The 23,267-nt window shown below is 38.6% G+C and overlaps 1 protein-coding gene across 2 annotated transcripts in view; it reads left to right on the top strand.

Moving 5' to 3' along the window:
• ptp4a3a (protein tyrosine phosphatase 4A3a) overlaps window positions 1-21,815 on the top strand; it is a 38,347-nt gene extending 16,532 nt beyond the window's left edge. Inside the window, exons 1-6 of one of the 2 annotated variants that reach the window (XM_065294488.2) lie at window positions 5,274-5,425; window positions 6,587-7,062; window positions 7,494-7,586; window positions 15,900-16,030; window positions 20,566-20,640; window positions 20,816-21,815. In XM_065294488.2, coding sequence (XP_065150560.1) covers window positions 6,958-7,062; window positions 7,494-7,586; window positions 15,900-16,030; window positions 20,566-20,640; window positions 20,816-20,933 — 522 coding nt within the window. In that variant the 5' untranslated portion in view covers window positions 5,274-5,425; window positions 6,587-6,957 and the 3' untranslated portion in view covers window positions 20,934-21,815. Of the gene's footprint in view, window positions 1-5,273; window positions 5,426-6,586; window positions 7,063-7,493; window positions 7,587-15,899; window positions 16,031-20,565; window positions 20,641-20,815 lie in introns of those variants that run through there. The other variant, XM_065294486.1, reaches the window with a different exon arrangement.
• The last annotated feature ends 1,452 nt before the right edge of the window (window positions 21,816-23,267 follow it).

Here is a 23,267-nt window from a genome sequence, read left to right as displayed (position 1 = left end):
CATTCTGTTCTTGATCTCACTTTACTGGTTAACTTCATCTTGTACTTTCCACCACAACAACTTTATGATGCCGTTTTTTCCATATCAACAGCCTTACGAATCCATAATTAACTACAGATTTTCCATCGCTCAGGATCATAGTTGGTCTCTCAAACAAACTTCACAAAGCTAGAACGAGTTCAAAACACACCCCCGCCCGCCGATATCTCATATCCAGTAGCCAAGCTCGGCCAGGGCTAAATGCATCACAAAGCAGCTGCCGGCCCTATTTATAACATGCAGGTGACACGTAGCACACGGGCCACTCTCATCATCCCTCTAAGCTGTTTGTGAAATTCAATTTGCCTGGCTTGCATGTCTACAAATTTTACCTTCGCAAAATACTAAAAACACAAAATTTGACTGAACTGGTGAATAAGTAGTTGGCCATCCTGATCACCTGAGTGAAAAAAGTAAACCAGTCTTTCACGAACTCTTAGCTTTCAAAGCAGGCCACATTTTGAGGCAATGTCCAAAGATTTGGTGACCTGAAAATAGTGACTTGACCTATTGAGGCCCAAAAGTTTTAAGCAACAGATGTGAGGAAGCATGTCACCTGTTCATGTGCAGAACTTGAATGTCTAAGGAGCTGTTGTTTGTGTATTATAGACGTGAACAAGGGCCACGCATGAAGAGAGCTGCTTTGTTTTTAACTTGGGTCGACTTGTTTTTAACACCAGCCGCTTTACTATGGTCTGAATTCAAGTAAGCTTTTGCTTTCTTGGTGTTACAGCGGAGTGAATAACACTTCTATGTGCGTCACATTGCATAATTCATCAGATGTCCAGGAGCAGGTTTGTGGAGAGACGGCTAATTGCAGTTCTGTTTACACTACCTCGGACGCTAATGTGAGCGTGAAAAGTCATTCACTATTAAACCATATACTTATCCAAGTGTAAGGCAGTCACGTGTTCGAGTTTCGAGAGGTACGCTCCTCGGTTGTCGCACTATGATGTCAGCATCCGTTGACCAGTGAGAATTTAACAGGCAGGTACTGTCGTAAATCCCCTTTACCATACATAGATTTTGAAACAACCCAGATTTAATGTGTGGGGGCACTGGGGGCTAGTATAGTGTCTTCCTGTCGCTCAGAAGGTTAGCAGAAAAAAAGGTCATGGGTTCGAAACCCAGGTACTGATAAAGTGTATATGCACTCTGGAAAGTTTAACTTAAAGTCAGCGCGATAAAGTCCGATATTAAAAGTGTTCTCAATTTGTCACACCACAAAAAAATGCATTTTACAACCCAGCCAAATTCGATAAGTAAATAAAAATAAAATGTAATCAAAAAAGATGGAAAATCAAACACTGATGGTGTGTCCGTTGTCGGTGCTGAAAGCTGCTATCTCTCTACTATCGAATACCACTGCAATGGATGCTCGCGTCGCGATTGTGTTAGGGGGCCATGCTCTGGTGGCTCCACTGCATAATCGAGCCACCGTTTTAGCCCCGCCTAAACAATCCTGAACATAGAAATGTGGAAAAACTATTTAATGGTAATGTAACTTCACAATTCATTCTAGTGTTGGGGATACGCCCCATTTTGAAATTGTCCTATTGTCAGCCTGCAAGATTGCTAATACACTCACTCATTTATTTATTTGTTCATTTTTTATTTATCTATGACAAGTCACTTGATTGGTGGACAAAAAGAAGCTGACTTACTCCAAGGGCAACACTGTCATAACTGCAACCTTCTTAAAACTGATGCCATTAATCCGAGCGCGTCTTTAAGCCATGCGCTCTGAAATTTCTGGCATTCCAGGGAGCGGGAACAACGCACTCGCTGGTTTTAAACCCTACGTGCCTAACAACCACTCTAGTGCAAGAAAATGGCAGAGCTGGGCGTATTACAAGCTCGTGTGCTAGGAGTCCATGCCGCACGCGTTCAAGTCAGAGCAAGAGTCCAAGACGCGCGCATTAAGTCCAGGTGCGTGAGAGAAGGAATCTGGGCATGTTTCAAGCGCTCTCGTGCAAAGTGAAGCCCACAAACCCTCATGCTAAGAAATGCAAATGCAATGCGCATGTTAATATGAAACTATGATGATAATAATAATAACTATCGCCAACTATCGTCATGAAAGCCCACTAACAGCAATATGCTGACGATTGTCGATACACAATTCTTGTTGTCTATCGGCACAACCCTATTCAGTACTACACAGTTCACAGTCTTTGTAATGAGTTTCAGCAATACATGTTTAACATTTATATTGTGTTTAGAAACAATTTTCTGAAACTGACTTGATGTGGACTTTAAAGGTACTCCAAGCGAATTCACGCGTTTTAGACCATAACATTTTTTTGTTACATACAGCAAACATGTCCTCACTATCTGCTTGCTGCCTGTCCTGCTGATCAAACTGTAAAAAACGCGATCTCTGTAGACAGTCTAGGCTCCACAAACTGCAATAAAAACAAAGTGGCCAAACCTACCACTAGAAACGATAGCAAAGTGTTCCAGCCAATAAACGACAAGAAGGATTTGGGGGTGGGGGTTGGGCGCATTCATGAAAGCATGGAAGGGAGGGGGAGGGGTTAGCTACGCTCCGTTTGTTTGAAAACATCAACAAAAGTGACGTCACACAGATTCGCTTAGAGCACCTTTAAGTGTCATTCTCCCTTTGCAGTAGTTTATTTCTTAGTGTCATCATGCATAGGTCTTAGAAGCCCAAAGCAACAGCTCAGATTGTCAGCACAAATATTTCAGCAGTGTTTGTGGTCTTAAGGGAAAGGCTTGCTAATTGGTCTATGAAGACAAGCTCAACATTGTCGTGGTTACCCTCAACCATGAAGTTCAGGGTAATGCTACAGGTTTACTTGTAATTTTACATGGATGATGCTGTTTACACCCCAGCAGCGATCTTCAGAAGTCTCTGTGTGTATCAGTAAATGTTTGTAACCCATGTGTTTTGTTGACATTGCACAGAATCACCCAATTAACCTTACTCTGCACCGGGGACCTGGTGTTAATGTTTTTAATGTCTTTCTACAACTGAAGTTCATAGCTCACTGCTTTACAGGTTTTTACCTTAGCATATTATTTCATTCACTGTGATTAAATTGCCATTATAAAAAGCAATAACTGTATGAGTGGTTGCCAAGGTGTTGCTATGTGCCAGAGTGTTTGCTTGCTGGCCCATGTCAATTCATAGCCCACTTCCATGTCTATGATTCTGGTTCTTAAATAAGGTTTGGTCTTTCCAACTGGTGATTTTTACTTGCATTTGGCGCTTGGCGAGTGTTCATTTAAGGCCCTGTACTACAACCAGGAAGGTAGCATGTTATGTATGCACGACATGGAATACCCAGATGACCTGCTGTGTTTGTCAAAACATGCAACCTGAGCACGGTTCATGGCATATTGCTTCTTAAAATGTTATGTGCTCAGTTCGGCCAGAGATTATTTAAGTAGCTGGTACATAGTACTTGGAAGAAATTGGACTCTATTAAAGGAAGTCCTGCCTTCCAAATTAAAGAAACAGACGCAAAGTTAAGTGGTTGTATTTGTTAAACATGAAATACTTAGCTTTATATGAGGAGCATAAGTGCATGATAAGTTTCATGTCTGGTTTTATTTAAGTGTATTTTTCAAATGTAAGTTTGCTAAGCATAAAATGTTGACGTTGCACTATTAGATACATTAGTATGTAGTTTACATAGGGGAGAGTGGGGCACAACCTAACGCTTTTTGGTTTTGACTCAATCATTCAAAAATATTTGTGTTTGATTAATTATATTTTTACACAAGCAACACGCATATCTCTGCTACAAATGAACATTTGAAGTTTGTTTCTATTACTTGCCATTCTTGGACAATTATACCAAACATGATAGAAGTGCCAACGTTACAACTTAGCCCATAGGTGGGGTTATTTGTAACAGGCAGAGGGTTAGTTATAACACAAAAAGTTTGCAGGAAATATTTCAATATAATTTTATCTTGAAGTGAATATTGTTTATATATCTGTCTATGAAAGACACACTATTCATCCCTCATCTAACCATAGTTCAATAATAAATGGATATAAATGTCTAAACATGCGAGAAAACACAGCACAATTATTCCAAAAAAATGTTTTTATATGTGACCCAGTCTGTAAAAACCATACTACAGTTTCAAATTCTGACATAATGAAATCAAAGTCTGATTTCAGCCATTCATTTCATTATGATTTCAATCTTTGACGTGACCGTATTCAATCAATATTAAAGATATAAACAAAAATACATTTTTACACAATTTTTGATAAGACAGGCACATTTATTTTGTTGGCAGCCAGCAATCATTCGTGTGTAGCCTATTTAACCCTAATAAGTCCCTCGGGGTCAATCTTACCCCCAAGCCACTTTTCTTTAGTTTTTAAAACATGGTTCCCTGTATCTCAGTGGAATAAGATTTTGTGACTTTTCCAGATTATCTGTCAAGATTCATATTAAAAAACTGGGTTTGATCCGGACGTTTTAAAGAGGTGTAAAAAAAAATCACCAAAAGAGGCCCTTTGGGGGAATAATGACCCCAATTGAAATGAATGGGAAATGCAAACAAATATCGTTAGTGCTGAGGGGTTAGTTGTAACGCTGTTACACAATTTTTTTTTACTGCTGGGTGAAAATATTTTCAAGTCTACCAAAAAAGAGCTGCAGACATATTTCAAAATGATGCTATGTTTTAGTCAACATGAAATAACATTGGTTTTGGTATCTTACCCAACTCGGAAACCGAAAAAAACCTATGATGAAAAAAATGACCATACTGTTGGCAGCGTGAAAACAATACCGGGAAAACAACTTGCTCAACCCTGTGCAACAATGTAAACGGTTTGTGTTACAACTAACCCCGTGTTAGTTTGTGCCCCGCGCAACCCCTACTTTGTACAGTAGCATGCATTTGTATTTAGTTGTTACATGATTTAGATCAGTGTTGTGTTGTCATGATCGATTGCTAATCTTGGTACACTGTAAAAAGTTGCAACTTAAAAACCTTCTATTGGTAACACACCTAAAGTTAAATTGTTCACATAAAGTCTTTTTCACTTAAACATATATAAGTGTTCATTTTTAAATTGTATATAAAGTAGTGTTACCAATTAAAGTAATTTTGTAAGTTAATCCAACTTTTTACAGTGTACTGTGTTTGTGAAAGATGCCCATCCCTCGTTCAGTGAGTCTGTACACTGATGAAGTCTCTTGTGTGTGTCCCTTCAGTAACAGATCTATGGGGAGTGTTCAGTAAAACACGGGAGCAGCATTCATACATCAAATCCCTCACTGTTTGTCCACGACTCCCAGTGCAACTGTACTGCTTCATATTATACTTCACTGTTATCCATAACAAAAAATAGTATTCAAAAAATAAATAGCGATGCAGAACTAAGTCAGCGTAGGTAAGTAGCAGACCTTTAATAATAAATGTTGTCATATACTGTATTTGCATCAGAGTTGACTTTCGTGAAAAATTTTTGTTATTGTCTTCAAATAAGTAGTTGAATGTTAACCACCTTAATCGTCATACTCGGTAATTAGAATCTTTAATTTATGGATCTCAACACTAGGTAAAATATTTGAACGATGCCTGGTTATTTATATTAAAGGCTATTTTTTGCATTCTAATCTCTGAGTTTTCATTTGATGGTAATCCTATCAGTTTTCTTTTAAAGTGTTTAAATTTGCTGCATATTTATTTATATTTACTTGTTCGACTCTAGTTTATAATACATATCCTAAATTTAACAAAAATATTCAAGATAAGAAAAGCCTGCTGTTTATATTATTTTAGGAATGATGTCGCAGCTGACAGGTACGATTCCGAGTTCTCATTTAATAAAATTTGTGCACTTTATGAATATTTATAATGAAGCATTTACAAGGAGAGACTAATTAGACATTTAAAATATGAAAAATACAACAAATCCTTTAAGCTACACAAGAAAGTCCATAAAAAGTGGATTTTAAATGAATCAATTGACTATTTTTATGACTTCGAGAAATGATAAAGGATGTAGTTGCCGAGTTGGTTCAACAAAAAAATTAAGGCAGCAAAGATTTTTTACCGTGTATGCATTTAAACCAGTTGTAGGGGACTCTAAAATAATATTAGCCAACTTAAAAAAAATATGATGGGCACTTTAAGTAGCTTCAGTTGTCTAAAATCTAAAAGATGCAGGTGCAAATGAAGGCTTTCTGAAGTTGTGTTTTCAAAAGAATAGATTTTGTACTGATGTTTCCTAGAAAAACCCAGGACAAAAGGTAATAGCACTGAGATATATATATATATATATCTTTTTCTCATTTTCTGTTATGTGATACAGTAAGTGCCTATCAGCCTTGAAGTTGCACAATGTTTGTGTGTGCGTGTGTGTAGTATGGGATTGTGTGCGTGGGCTTGGGGACACTGTATGTAATCTGTTGTCACAGACTCATAGTTGACATGAGCCGGACTGTGCGTCATGTTTTGAATTAAACGGACTGCCCTGGTTGTGTTCGTCAGTATCCAATTTTAGAAAAGAAAACACACTTATGTCTTTTTATGATTCCCTTTTCAACAGCTCTTCCCTTCAGTAGAGGCTTTGTCCATGGCGTTCTTGCAGAGGACCGGAGACTACTGCCACGCTCAACATCCACGCGTTTGAACCAGACGAGAATGCTTCACACGCTACCCGCTGGCCTGCTCTGATTTCTGGATGCACTGAGACGCTCTTCCCTCTACTGCCACCCAAAACTCTTTACAAATCTAATGGGGTGATCTTGTCTCTCTGGCTACCGTAAGCCATTAAAGAGAGGAAACAAGTGATTTGAGATTTTAAAACATCAAGGAGTCTTTAAGTGATAGACCAGAAGCCGTGGAGAGCATCTACCGGGTGAATTTGGTTACAACAGGTTTCTTTCAAAGGCTGGACACGGAGTTGAAGGCGCCACGATGGCTCGGATGAACCGGCCGGCCCCAGTAGAGGTGTGCTACAAGAACATGAGGTTCTTGATTACCCACAACCCAACAAACTCCACACTAAGCAGCTTCATTGAGGTGAGAACGTTCTGTCTTGTCAGAGATGTAAACGTGTGTGTCTCTGTGTATTCGTGCCGCCTGTTCCCTCCCTCCCACCCTTCGCTTCTCTTTTTAGCCCTTGCTGAAATGCATGCACTTTTAAATGGCACGTCCCGTCTTTGCTCACATGGTCTATCTTAAGACAACTCTACTGTCACATGGCCCACTCATTCTTATCTTGCTGGGAAAGTGTGCATGAACCATGGAAGCTTTAATGATAGCGACACATTCACAAAGCCTTCGTTGTCATGGTAACCCATCCCAGTGCACCAGTCACATGGCAGGGATGAGGGACAGGGCATGTTCATGGTTGGCTTACCTTACTTTTCCTTCCATGGAAAAATGATGTGAGAACAAATGGTGATTGTTTTATTTGTAAATATAATCCATTCTCTCCTATTATTCTTCAGGATCTTAAGAAGTACGGAGCCACAACGGTGGTCAGAGTTTGCGAGGTGACTTACGATAAAACCCCTCTGGAGAAGGATGGAATCACAGTTGTGGTGAGTGCATATTGTCTTAATGTCTGTTAATAAGTTAATTCACAGGTGTCGCAAAATAAACCTCAACAGATTTGACTATAACGTCTTAAAGGGGTTTATTTTGCATTATGCATTATTTTGCATTCTGATTGGTCAGTCATGTCGTCTAACAATTTTATTTTCTAAATAACTACTGCACATCCAAAGACTATGTAATACCATATCGCTCAAATCTGAACACTTAACTCTTTTAGTGTTTCATGTAATTCAGTAATATCTTAAAGGTGCCGTAGAATATAAAACTGTATTTATCTAGGCATAGATGAATAATAAGAGTTCCATACATGGTAATGACACATCATGAGCCTCAAACGCAATCGTTTCCTCCTCCGTTACAGTTCAGATGTATGCCCACAACATTACATTACAATTACACATTAAATTAAGTACAGTGTTGTTACAATGCTAAAAACAAAGTTGTGACTGTTGAGTTAGCGTTATATGCTAGTTAATACTATTTGCTAGCGTTTAGGCTGAAGTTTTACTATTGACGTTACAGTTATACTTAAAGGAACAGTATGTAAGAAATTTATATCAATTAATCATTAAATGGCCCTGAAATGTCACTAGACATTCAGAAATCATTTTCATTTCAAATACTTCTATCACTCACAACAGCGGTCCGGCCAGGATATTGTCATTTAAAAAGTGGAGTTGCAGCCCTCAACTGATGTTTATGTTGTCGTTTGGTATATTGGCCACCAGCTGTGTGATTGCAGTACCAGTTTTAGCCACACGTTTTGTGATTGCAATACCAGTTTTGGCCACAATCCTACATAATGTTCCTTTAACATGGTCCATCCTGAAAAAAACAAAACGTACCAATCGGAAATGTCCAATAACTCTTTCCCCACCATTGACGAGTTAACACGTCAATTAAGGGAAAACTCTTCACTGCCAATTACAAGTTTTTCCGGCAATCCGTATTTCTGCGATTATCCACGTGGTGAGAGGTGATATATTCATTTGATATATTTTATGTTTATATTTTCAAAGAACATTTTCTGGAAGGCAATGAACATTTGTGAAAATTATAAAAAGTGCTGGCAATGGCTAACAACGCGAGAAGTGCGACCCGCGGTGGCGACGTGCGAGATCTCACCCAGCGAGATGTCTTCAAGCTCGGCTCAAGCACCCACCGAAATGGCCAAGCACATAAGCTCAAATGCTTCAAATTTGCTTCACATTTTGTGTCTAAAACAACACGAAAAACATGACAGCGCCACTTTTCTCCTTTTTTTCAACGTGTCTCATTGCTAAGTAACCTAAGCATTGTTTGACGTTGTGATGAGCACCCACCGGCGGAAATAGAAATTCATGCACGTTTGTTATCTGATCCTTATTTACATTTTTATATTTCAAAATATATGTATGCATTACATATAAGCCGTTGTGCATCAATGCACGCATGCATGTGCACCGACACACACATTCTATAACCACCGCGGTGAATTGGTGCATTAGTGGTACAATAGTATTTTACCATAGTGGTCAAATACTGCCACCATCACAGCACTTTTATTGACCAACTATACAATCACTTGCTGATTACAAAGTTACGTGGAAATAAATACATTGCTTTTACATTTATGCATTTTGCAGATGCTTTTATCAAAAGAAACTTACAGTGCAATGCAAGGCATGCATTTTATATCTATGTGTACTCCCTGGTCACCGGAATTGATCCGAAATATTGATTTGAGTTAAATAATTTTATTATTAAGAAAGATACTGCAAATTGATACGAGAGATATGAAACTAACAACTAGGACAATTGGACAACAGTAAATTTAATGTGCAGTGACTATACAAAATTTTTTGACTGCTGTTATTGACCAGTTAAAGTACAGTATTCAAGAAATCGATGTAATGAAAAGGTTTGTTTTTTACACTTAAGAAGAGAAATGACCAAAAAGATGAATTATAAAGTTTTTTGCATTAGACGAATAAACACGGGTCCCCTTGACCCCATCCACTCTCTCACACACACTATGTTCATTATTATGAACGTTCTCTTCCAAGCAGCTACACGTGTTTCTTATTACCAACGTCAATGTTGCACTGTTGCTATGGTATCTGCAGAGTCTGGTCTCTCCGTGTGGCCTCCAATTTGGTTCCCGCCTACCTTCCCCACCACCCAACCTTTCTTTTATACTTTTCATCCTGACTGTTTCACAGTAAGAGTAAAGAAAGAAGAAACTCAAAGCAAACTGTTGCATAAGGTCTGACTTTACTTGATGCTGTGAATTTGAAGGACGCGTCTGCTCTGCAAATCTCTGCAGTCCTGCAGTCAATTTCAATATTCTTGCATTCGCTAAACCAGATAATTCAACCTTAAGAGAGGTTGGACTAAGTAAATAAGACTTTAAGAAAAGATAGAAAGGCAAAACTAGACCTGTTTGAATCGTGACTCACTCAAATCTTTCACCCGGATCTTTAAATTAACTCACGAGTCGCGAGTCTCTAGTATCATTAACCCGGATCAGTTGAGTCCTACTACAATTTAATGTAAAACCATAAACAGCGCGCCACCACACACACAAACCTCTTGCAACTTTATTGATGAGTCTTCGCTCGCTCTACAGATCCCCCCGTAACTGGCTGATCTGCGCGAGAACTGACCCGAGATTCTCACTCAGAGACGGAAACATTGCAAACTTGAGAGACATGCGAATCTGCAATGTTTTCCGGCTCTGACTCGAGAATCTCTGAACTCATAACCGTAACCGTGCGAATCAGCTGATTAGTGGATCTGTAGAGCGAGTGAAGTCTCATGAGTCCCATGGTCTGCGAGTCTGCAATGTTTCCGGCTCTGAGAATCTCGGATCAGTCGGTTACAAGTGGGTCTGTACTGAGTTTCCTTGGCGAATTAGCAATACTGACTCAAGTGACTCACATAACCCGGATCACTTTAGTGAGTGACTCACAATAACCCGGATCTTTAAAAGGAATCGAGTTTAAAGTGAAACACTACAATCTGTACCACACATTGAATGTAAGTTACACATGTTTTAAAAATAATTTGACCTAAAACACATGTTTGTCGATTTGCTGCACTTCTAGTGAGCCCCTGAAATGTCAATCATGTGGCACAAGTTGCATGTTGCAAAACTTCAATATTTCTGTCACAAGTGTACTTTACTTGCATTCGTGTTACGTTATGTAAAATATAGGTTTGTTGTGTTGTCCCCATGGTGAACTTAATAAATCTCACTCATCTAGCATGAGTTGCATGCCGACTGCAACGTTTCTGACACATTTGTTGCAAAACTGCAATGTTTCTGACGCATTCGATGTCATTCACTTTAGTTTGTGTTATTTTATGTAAAATAGGGGTTTGTTGGGTTGTCCGCAATATCATGGTGAGCTAGGGGTTGAACGACTTCAAATTATTTAAAGTTGACTGTTATGACATCAAAGTCGAGTTGACGTCGACCAATCGTTGGTGTCAATCTTACAAAACACAAGAGATGGGACTGCTTTGCAACATGCCACAATTTATTAGCAGAACATTAATACAGATGCTGATTATACAGCTTATGTTGCAACTTAACGTTAACAATGCAACAATAACTCCCGTTTTAAAGCATTCTTTAATCGATGCATGTTGGAATAGCAATGCTTAAATTATACAGCTCCTATGTTGCGACTTAACGTTAACAATGCAACAATAAATCCAAAAAGTACAGTGATTAACGCGACTAGTCGACGTCAAGCTTAAAGTGTCACGACATTTGCATTAAGGTCGACTAGTTTGTTCAACCGCTATGATGAGCTCATGAAATCTCACTAATCTAGCATGAGTTGCATGCTGACTGCAACATTTCTGACACATTTGTTGCAAGACTGCAATGTTTCTGACGCATTTGATGTCAATTACGTACGTTTACATATGTTGTTCATTTATTTAAAGTGCATGCTTATTGTTTTTGTCTGCAGCTGTATGGTAAGCCCCTGACATGTCAGTTATGTTGCACAATTTGCCTGTTGCATTTCTGATAGGGATGCCGATATACACTAATAAAACCTGCCCGATAACAGTTCTGAAGCGCACAGCTAAAATTATGCGCAGCTATTTCATGTACTACATCTCTGAAATCACTGTTAGTTTGAGTCGTTTAAAAGATGCATTTGAAAAAGCAACACTCATCAAACATAATCATTATACATATTCGTTATTATCATGAAAATACCTGAAAAGGTTTGAAGAAGAGCAATATAAATATGTCCTTAAGCCATTTCCTGGAGCTGCGTGTGTCTGGTTCTTCATCTGCAGCGCATATTGAGTTTCTGCACGAGAGCGCCCTCTGGCTTTTGGATGTAGCTGCATTTCATCGTTATTCATTGAGAAGCATAGCAAGCATCATCAGCCGATTTATCGGTCCATCCCTAGTTTCCAGAGGCGGACACTACTTAAGTATTTTTACTTTCTACATAAAAGTACATTTTCAAGTATTCGTATTTTATCAGTGTTTTTCTTTGGAAAACCTACACTCCGAAGCATATTATCATAATTTTTACTCCACTCCATTTTATAATTTCAAGTTTTTGGTTTATTTTTAATATTTAAGTACATTAAACAAGTAGTTCTCAATCTTTTTCAGCGTGCAGCCCCCCTTGTGTACGTTGCATTCTTTCGCCCCCCCCCCAAAGAAAATTTATGACAATTTTGTTCTAAAACATAACATTTCAATTAGACAAAACATATTAAAGTATTCAAAGTAGTGCTGTTGGTTAGTAGACTTAATTTTTTAGGTTTAATTACACAAAATTTATGTATTTTATAAAATGTAATGAAACTGGGGCCCCCCTGGCACCATCTCGCAGCCCCCCTGGGTAAATTTGAGAACCACTGCATTAAACATCTAATATTTTTTACTTAAGTACAAAAGTACTTTTGTACACAATTTTTATGTAATTAGGTATTAAATCAATTTTAATATGCAATATAAAAGGAATACACAGTATGATTCTATAGAATAGTGAACATTTTTAGTAAAGTAATTTTTTTCCCAAGACAAACACTCTGATAAGGCACAGATGCTTGGATTTTTTTTTATATATTCAAGTAGTGTCCGCCTTTGCTAGTCTGATGCATTCACTTGAGTTTGTGTTTTGTTATTTTATATAAATTCAGGTTTGTCTGCAATTTTATGGTGAGCTCATGAAATGTCACTTGTAGCACAAGTTACATGACAAATGCAAAGTTTCTGACGCAGTAGTTGCCAGACTGCAAATTTCTGACACGCTGAATGTCATTTCCTTACATATTTTGAATATTTTAGGTTATTTTATTTAAAACACAGGTTTGTTGATTTGATGGTGAGCTCATGAAATGTCACTCATCTCGTACAAGTTGCATGTCGACTGCAATGTTTCTGATGGATATATTGCAAGACTGCAACTTTTCTGACGCATTTAATGTAATTTTCTAGGATTTATGAATATTTTGATTTATTTAAAACACAGATTTGTTGTTTTGTTCGAATTTCATGGTGAGCTCATGAAATGTCACTCATCTAGCACAAGTTGCATGTCGACTGCAGTGTTTCTGGCAGATTCGCAAGGCTTCTGACACATTCAATGTCAGTTACTTGCGTACTTGCGTTTATCTGTTTGTTGTTTTTGTCCGCAGCTCCATGGTGAGCTCTTGAAATGTCAGTCATCTGGCACACGAGTTGCTGAGAAACTTTGCAAGGCAAAAAACCCCAGTGGGAACAATCAGCAGTGTTACGCGTGTTGTTCTGTGTTCAACAAGAGAGTAAACTGCGTGATCCCAGGAGGTGTGCACGTGTCACTATACACCCCTCCAGATCAGACATCTATAGAGAGATGAATGCATGACTGCGTGTTTGTGCAAGTGACCCTGCTTCCAAATCTGCATTCTTAAAGTAGGCCATGGCTGTTTACCCAACCTGCATTACATCAGCAGCCCGCCATCCGCTCCAGTTCAATAGGTTTCTAGATGTAGCGTGTTTGCCCGGGAAATCAATAGGATGGAGTGGAGGGAAGTGGAGGAAGTTTTTGTGACAAGTCATTCATGCATCAAAGGCTTTTTTCTAAAGCCAACTTCTATGAGGCCTTGCCAGTTCAGTTTGTTTACTTCAGGACGGCTCACACCTGCTGATGGCGAGTGTCACGTCCCCGGGGCTGTTGTGTGACTGAATGTTACTTATTGGTCCCGTGTGACGAGCGATATTTTGAGGCCTCCGAATGCCGACTTACCCGTAACCGTACTGTGAGAAATCTCTTTGTAATTAAAGCTTGCCCTGCCTGGATCACGAGTTTGTGTAAGCATCTATGCCTCTGAAGGCATGCCAGTTGGTTTGCTGGTTTACTCCAACTATGTCCCTCGCAGCTAAACCACATCAAAGTCCCTTAGCAGTGGTTTCGGCAGACGGGGGGAGGAGAGGGGTGGCATTTACCGGACCTCTTGTTAAGAGGGCTGTGGTTCACCCTTCACCTTCAGGTCACAGGGTCACAGGACAGACACACACATATGCTAAAATTATGCCATTCACATGCTTCCCAGGCACCCCATCTTGTCAAGCATGTTGAATCATAGAGAGGTGTGTTGATAAAGGTGCTACGATCTTTCAGGATATAATGCGTCTCTTGTGGTACAGACACATGTTTATATCTAACCCTAAACTTGTTGATTTTGTTGAAACGGTGTTTAAAACACCAAAAACATACAGCCTTGTACGACCCGAGCATCCAAAGAGAATACAAGCTCAGTTGACACGAGACGTCTCGGCTCCGTAATACATTTGCAGACTCTGTTTTGCCCTGTTAGCATTTGCTTTGGTTAAGCTGAAAGGCTATTTTGGATAACCTACTTTTTAAAGAGCCAAGTGTACAAACATTTAATCCCTACAAATCTGTCTTAGATTAAAGAGCGAAAATTTCAGAGCGGATACTTTAGCAATGAAAGGTATTTAGACACCCTAGTTAAACAAATTTTGTAGCATAAATTAACAAAGTTTAAAGACAAAGTGGCTTCTGTAAATGTATAAAGACCTTACATAATGAACTGTATTGTTTTTATTATCTTCAAATGAGCAATTTTTATCTGCATACAATGGATCCCCTTATATGGAAGTCACTCACCGCCATGTTTTTACAAAAACCTTAAACGGACAAACAGAGTGCGTTTTGTCGCTACGTTGTCTCAGGCGTTGACATGTTTGTTATGTGATGGCTACCGTAGCTTCTCTATGCATTTTGAAAGCGACTGAGCTGTGGACTGAGACGTTTGTTACAATTCACAGTCTCACCACTAGATGCCGGTTAAAATATACACACTGGTCCTTTAACCAAATAGTCCCAAGGTGATTTTAGTGGACAACAAGAAAGTGTCAACATGCTATTAATGGCACACTCACATTATCCAAAACAAACCATGCCCCAGCGTGATTGTCCCCCCACCCTACTCTCCCAGATGCACGCACTCGCACTGTACTTTTATCGATCCGAGTCCAGGCGCGCTTTCGTCATTAAGATGCGATTGTTTTGAAAAAGCAGGAAGTAAAGCAATCTCTTAACACTGGAATCCATTGTAATGTTAAGTGTGTGTTTTTTATTCAGAGTCGTTTGTTGCGCGATGTTAGACAGCCTTCTTACATGTCACCATATTGCTTAGTTGATCTGTCACGTGTGCAGCTCGGACATTCACATAACCCTGTTGCACCCATCAAAAGGTTTTTACGGAGCCAGATAAGGCGAGTGGTCACGCAAGTGACGTCTTCACCATTTGAATCGCGCTCAGACCATAGCTTTCTGCACCTGAGCCCAAGTGAACCGCACTCCAACCCACCTCTGCAACCCAGCCGAGGCACGATTAACCAATCCTCCCCGATCACACTAGTCGAACAAACCAGGCTTTGGGGTTTAAACGCGCCGAGTGCGATTTGGTTTGGATAGTGTGAGTACACCCTAAGAAGTCATCCAGTTTTACTGCTTTGAATAACCGTATTGATGTAACATAAATCATGGTGACCATTGAAATATGAGTTTTTTTTATCCCCAACACTTTTCACACCAAGACATGAATTTTCCTCCAGCTTTTCGAAATATTTGCTTACCTGAAAGAATGGAAGGCGCACATTAACTTGCTGAAAGGCAAAATTATTACCCTCCTGACAATTACATTGATTTTAATGAAAAGTTGTTTTGCCAGTTAAATTTTCCTATCCAGTGAGTTCACAAGAGTGCATTGTGTAAATATGTCTTTTGAGCACTTGTATAAAACTTAACTACCGCATCTCTCTCCAGGATTGGCCATTTGACGATGGAGCTCCACCTCCCTCCAAAGTGGTAGAGGACTGGCTGAGTTTACTGAAAAGACACTTCATGGAAGACCCCGGCTGCTGCGTAGCGGTTCACTGCGTGGCCGGTCTAGGAAGGTCAGTTAATGTTTTCATGCAAATGCTTAGAAGATTTAAACACTGCGTTTTTTCCCCCACTCCTGAGAACTCCGAAAGGCAAATGGGTTCATTTCTCATCTGGTGGCCCATAAGTAAGGTCACCTCCAGTTTTAAACCTTAATCTGGAAAAGAATGTGAGCTGTGTGCTTTAAGGAACATAATGCACCTCTTGGTTTCCCAGGAGACCCATCTCCTCTATTAACCAGTTGATAGTTCCCTATGGACTAAAATCGTACTGGTTACATATCGAGCAAGGTGCCCCTTCTGAGGCTTTAAAGCGGACGGAGTGCTCCGCCAAAGTCAACAGTCCCCAAAGTGCACTTACTCGGCTGCAATTCTGCTGTTTTTAGAGGCATCGGGGTGAGGGCCGAAGACAAAACAGGAAGTGGCTTTTTTACAACCATGTGTTTGTACTGTCCTTCTCAAACCACGACCTTTACGACAGACTGTCCGTCCCACGCGACTGAGATTTTGTTTCGCCACACATGATGCTCTCTCGTGTATTCTTTTTTTATTTTAGTCTTTTACTAAGCAAATTTGCTGTTAAAGTGTCGGAAGTCCTTTGTTTAAATCTCTCAAAACTGATTTTCTACCATATAATGGACTGTCGTGTTAAGCCCTCCACACAATGTATCAATGCTTTCTATTGGCGCACGTACGAGGGTAACTAAACACCGCCAATGACGGCTATTAAACAGCAGCGAGTGACGTGAGGAGGGAGGTAGTCTGCCCTCACTGCTCTCGTCTTTTGGGCGGTAAAACTCTGCCTCTGACGCACTTCATCTGCTTCCAGAGGGATTCGGCCTCGACTCTTGAAAGAGTGCCAGTGCTTTTTTGGCCCGACTTGTTTATTTTCATCCAGTTCAGATGGCTGTACTGTTTAGAAGTGGGGTTGCACCGTATGATTGAGCATTGTAAGTGGTGCTTACTAAGGCAGTCATCATTATTATTACCCATACTTAGGGTTAGACGATTGTTTAAACTCCTAGCCGTAAGTGTTCAACATTCGTTTGTTTTACAGACATAAAAGATACCTCAAATCGTAAAGTTTGTGGAGCAGATGAGTGCTTTTGCTTTTGTTAAGTTATACACTGTAAACAAATTCCTTGTTGAACTTAAATGTTTAAAAGAATACTCCAGCCAAATATCAACATTTTCCAATGATTTACTCACCGTAAAGCAATCCGAGATACATATGTCCATCATCTTTCAGACAAACACATTTGGAGTTATTTTAGTAAATGTCATTGCTTTTCCAAGCCTATGATGTGAGAAAACTGGGATCAGGGAACAACTTCTGACCTAAAACAAGTGCAAACATCCTTCACAGAAGTAATCCACACAGCTTCTAGTGGTTAATTTAAGGTATTTTGCAGGTAAACGATTATTTATCTTGACAAGAGATGAGTTGCTACAACTTATAAAATGAACTGCTTTCAACTATATTTTATAACAACAAATTTCAGCATAGTGAGCGTTGCCATGGCTACATTGCGCAGTTATTCTCCTGAATCGTGTCCAAGATGGTGTCGTTACCAGAAGCTAGTTATTATAGTTTATTAAGTTTTCAATATGGATATTTTAATTACAATATTACATCGATTACCAACAGAAGACCTTTATAAACTTCTTGGAGACGTGTGTATTACTTTTGTAAAGGATGGATGCACTTTTTAATTAAATAAGTTTAATCGTTATATTTATTTATTTTAATAAAGAGTTCTATTTATAATTTCGTTATATTTAATATAATATTATTTTTATTTAATTATATTTAATTATAATCCACTTGAATTTACAATTAATTTAAACTTCTTGACTAGTAAGGAGTTGTTATAAATTATTCAAATTAAGTTTAATTGAAGTTATTTCAACTCAATTTTGGTAACACAATAAGGTTGTATTACCTAAAGTGAACTATTAATGAACATTACTTCTATTTCGATTTATTCATCTTAGTTCATGTTAAATACGGCATTTACTAATACATTTATAAAATTAAGCATTAAAATTTAACGTTAATTTATGCACCATAAACTAACATGAATAACTTTATTGACATTAACTTACATTAACAAGAATTAAAAATTTTGAAAAACCAGACTGTTCATTGTTTGTTCATGTTATGCCGAGTTCAGACTGCACGATTTTAGCCCTGATTTTGACTCGCCGACAGGTTTTGAGAAATCGCCGACATATGCACGAAATCACAGGCAAATCGATGCTCGTGCACGCGAGTCACAATCACACAGTGTGAATTATCAAGGACGTGATCTGAAAGAATCTGAGAGAATGTTAAATATCTGAACCTGTCGGCGATTCAAATCATGCCGTGTGAATAACATCAGCGATGACCTACAGCCAATGAGAGAGCAACATACAGGACAGCCGGAAGTTCGTGGAGGAGTCTCTCCAAACATTTCCTCTTTCATAATCTTTATTTCTTTTTCTTACGGCTGCAAATAAACGCACCATATTATTTTAATAATAATCCCAGTCTCACGTGAGAACTCCGGTCTTGCATGCGTGACTTTGCGTTGTTTCCTTCGCGTCACTTCTCGCGTGCGTTTGGTTGTGAGACGTAGTTTGCAGACTGGGACAAAGTTATCGCCGATTCTTCGAGATGGTCCTCACTGCGGAACACAACATCCAGAGGGCGGGGTTGGATCTAGATCCAACTCCTCCCACTTTATATACTTTGTTCCGCAAAATGAAGCAGTATATTTGCGTTGTTGCAGCCCGCAATTAGTTGCAACCTGTGGTCGCCAACGTTTGCTCTTATCAATTTAAGTGTTTTGATTAATAATATAGTTGAGAAATATTCATAATTTAGAAAGTATCACAGTTAGATGTAAGGGGAGGTAAGGACACGTTCGCGACAGTTTGATATCACTGAAGGGATTTATTTGTGCATTATCCCACTTATTACACAGCTATTCCTATACGAGTAAATATAAAAACAAATTTATTTGATATCTTTTATTAGCAAATTTAAAAAAAAGTAAACCATCTACGAGGGAAAACTGTTCCCTAATGGCTGTAAGCAAAGACGCGTTAAAACAAGTTCAAAGTCCATATAAGATAAACATTCAAATAATTAATTTCTAAATAACATGCCATAGCCTATATATTTTAATAATTATGCATATTTATACTGTATTCATTCATAGGTCTTAAACTGCATGTGGTAAGATTACTCCTAGTAGGCTTACACAAAATGTTTTACTCCAAAACATTATAGAAAAAAACTTACATTTCACCATAAAGGCACTACTTTTATTGTAGTCATAAGTAAAGTTATTTTTTTATGTCAAAGTAATAACTTAATTTAGTTACAACTTAATGCGGAAATGGTTATGCAGCAACACCATAGACAGTAAAAGAGCAACACGTGTATGACGTGTCTTGTGGTAAAACTTCCGACCAATGAGATCTCTGGATCGGGATCCAGATCCGCCCCTGGATCTAAATGCAACCCCGCCCCCTGGATGTCGTGTTCTGCAGAGAGGCGCTACCGGATTCTTCTTACGGGAAAGTGATGCAGTATGAAAACCCCTGTCGTCAATCCATCGTGCAGTCTGAAACAGCAGCGGCTGAACGCTACCACGCAGTGTGAAACCACAGGTGACCCGACTAGTTTGAAAATCATGCAGTCTGAACTCGGCATAAGTTAACTCTTTCCCCGCCATTGACGAGTTAACTCATCAATTAAGAGAAAACGCTTTCCTGCCAATGATGTTTTTTACAGCAATCCATATTTTCCGCTATTATCCACCAGATGGCACTCTTACCCAACTTATAAAACCCGGACGCAACCCCTTAGGGCAAACAGTTCAAACTCTGTGTACTGTATGTTTTGATCATCACTTTGAATCTGATCTCTATCAAAAGCATTACGCAACAAATACGCACAAAAATGCAATTATCTCAGCTTTTTGCACAAAATCTTTGTATTTTTGAAGAAACCTACTCTATTTGAGAGGTGATAAAAAGAGAAAAAATAAAGGTAGGATACAATTTTTTTAAAGCAGAGGGTCTGTTTTTTTTATATTATATTATGTTTTTTATATATTATATTATATTATATTATATTATATATAATATAGTATAAAAACAGACCCTCTGCTTTAAAAAAAAGTTTCAGATATATATATATATATATATCTTATGTTTATATATTTAAAGAAGAACATTTTCTGGAAGGCATTAAACTTTTGTAAAAATCATCAAACAAACTTCTTTAAAAACGCTGGTGGGGACAGAGGTAATGCATTTACTAATTTTTACTAAAACAACCTTTATTGTAAAGTCTTACCTTAATTTTTATAATATCCTCATTAGTCAAGAAAGTTGAAATGAATTGTAATTTCAAGTTGATTAAACTTAAACATTTAAGTGCAACACAGATTTTTACAGTGTAGTCATATTAGGCAAACAATCCCACAGACTTACCCAAATACAATAGAGACGTGAAGGTTTAAGTTGGGCTAGCAGGTTTGTTTTTGTTTTTGCAGAGCTCCAGTACTTGTGGCCGTGGCTTTGATTGAAAGTGGGATGAAGTACGAAGATGCCATCCAGTTTATCAGACAGTACGTATATCTCTCTCTCTTGACTTCATTCAAGGACGATAAACGTTGAGCTTCTGACGTCAACCGCTACGTTAATAGGTGGCTCTAAAAAGGTTACTCATGATACAAGGCTTAGCATCTTCAAGGTTTTATTACAATGATGCAACATTAAAACTTGCTAATTTTGCATTGGCAGGAAACGCAGAGGTGCGATAAACAGCAAGCAGCTTACCTACCTAGAGAAATATCGGCCCAAACAGAGACTGCGCTACAAGCATCCTCACTTTTTCAAGAACAAGTGTTGCATCATGTGACTGCACCTGAACCCGACGGACTGGGCCACAACTGATGCACTTTGCTGATTCGCCATTAAACACAAACTGATTCGGTCTGGTTGATTTCTCCCACTGGTGCCTAAATCTCCTTCACTCGGTTTGTGGCGGGGATACTGCCATGGCCTTTCTGAGATATGCGGCTCGGGGGTCACTAAAAGGCTTCGTATCTCCAAGGTCAATGAGATACGGCAAGGCAACCTATGACCTTTGACCCTGCACCAGGACTGATCGTGCCTCAAATGATTGTGATTAAAAGAGCAAGCTGGTGTGAAAACAATGTGAAGCTTAGAGAAAAAAAACGTGCCCTTTATTGCTTTCTCTACTGTTTTTCTTTCTCCCGCTGTCTTGATCGCTCCCGCCTTGAGAAGACTGAATCCTTGAAACGTTCATGTGTCAGCACAAATCTTTTTACTTTTGACCCTTTCCACGATGCTTTGATGTTTTGTGAGCTAACACTGGTCAAAGGGCTCATGTGAAAGATTTGTTTTATAAGCCACCTCAGATGAGGACCAGATATTAAATGGTTTCTGAAAGCAGATGAAGGCCTGTATCTATAATGGCCCATGAATTGAATAATGCTTATGTGTGTTCATGTGCTTTACTTGTTCTTTCCGAATCCAACCATTTGGTTATTTGGGTCATTTTTAATGTGTAAGGACTGCAGAGCTGAATTAAAGAGTTTAGATCTTTCAGGACTCTGGAAATGATGCATCATTGGTTGTTTACGACTCTTGTCTATTCAGGTCAACAGATGTCAGATGATGAAGTACAATAATAGTTTAAAGGTGGATTAAAATTGCTTCTGTTTTTAAGAGCACCCCTCCAGCTGCATAATACAAATAAAGGCTGATGCATTTACGACTTGGGAGTACTTGTGTTTGTCATAAGATGACCTGATATGTTTAAGGTACTCGCTTTAAAATATTCCTGTACTGCCATCTGCAGGATGAAGGTTCAAAATGATCTTTATGAAAGATAAAGAAGTGACTTAGTGGAAGATATGGGTCGTTACAACTTTGGGGTTACAAGAGAGATCCATTCAAATCATAGTCGATGGTTTATTGAGAAGGAAATATTGATCCCTTTTAAACAATAGTATGGAAACCTCTGGATGGTCCTTTGACCAACGCTTGTATGATGATAATTGATACTTAATGATTCATTGACAGATATATAACTGGATAGGGAAGTTGAAACGGAGAGCATACAGGGAAGTTAGCTGAGTTTAGGTCACAATGACTTTAGTTGATCAGTTCATTTAGAGGTTGTGCATGTCTATAGGAAATGATATGATCCTTTAATAATGAAAACTATTACCATGTGTGATTTATTTGAATGATGTAAGGTTAACATAATATGAAATATAATCAAGAGAGTAATATAAAAACATAAGGGTGTGGGGAATCTCCTAAATTTTAACAATAGATTGTTAAAACACCCATCCAGAAAGAACTCCCTGGTTGCATGACCTCATCCTGGAAAGAACAGCTTTGGTAAGTGAGGTAAGTTATTTTTTTTTGCCAATGTTTTTTTTTGTACAGACAAAATGAAGTTGAAGATGCAATGTGGTTTCACATCAAGGATGCAAAAATTGAAGTACTCACAAAGTTTTGGACAATCTGCCTGACAAGGGGGTTTCCTCGGTCTGAGGTAGATTTCAGCTTTTTCTCTGACTCCATTATAGGTATGAGGTATAGAGATGGATTGATGGATGAGCAAAGTCACAAGCATGTTAAAATTCAAGGGAGAATATTTAAAGGTGCAGTGTGTAAATTTAGTGATGAGGTTGCGAATTGTAATTAATGGCTCAGTCCACTGCTCTTCCCTCGCTTTTGAAACGCATAGAGAAGCTACGGTAGCCACCACCGGAAAAACAATGCATCGGCTGATACAAATTAACAAAAAAGTTTGACCGTTAAGGGCTTCCGTAGAAACATGGCGGCACAAAATGGCGACTTCCATGTAAGTTGACCCTTGGTATATGTAGATAAAAACGTCTCATTCTAAGGTAATAAAAACATAATGGTTCATTATTAAAAGGTCTTTATACACCCATGATAATATACTTTTGTATATTATTTAGCATTTTTGTCAAGGAATCCTTTTAAAAATTACACACTGCACCTTTAATATAATAGTAATAAAATCTCTATAGCTGCCATTTCACGAGTTGCCACAACTTCTAAGTGGACTGATGGATATGAAGGAAAAGGAAGTGATTTTTTACAAATGGAGAGCGCGAGAGGTGCTTACCTTTAGTAACCTTTAGTAATCATTCACATATAATAATATAAATTTACATTAGTATATCAC

Source organism: Paramisgurnus dabryanus, chromosome 19, assembly GCF_030506205.2.
Source record: "Paramisgurnus dabryanus chromosome 19, PD_genome_1.1, whole genome shotgun sequence".
Lineage (NCBI taxonomy): Eukaryota > Metazoa > Chordata > Actinopteri > Cypriniformes > Cobitidae > Paramisgurnus > Paramisgurnus dabryanus.
The sequence above is the reverse complement of the archived record's forward strand: the minus strand, read 5'-3'. Positions and strand labels throughout refer to the sequence as shown.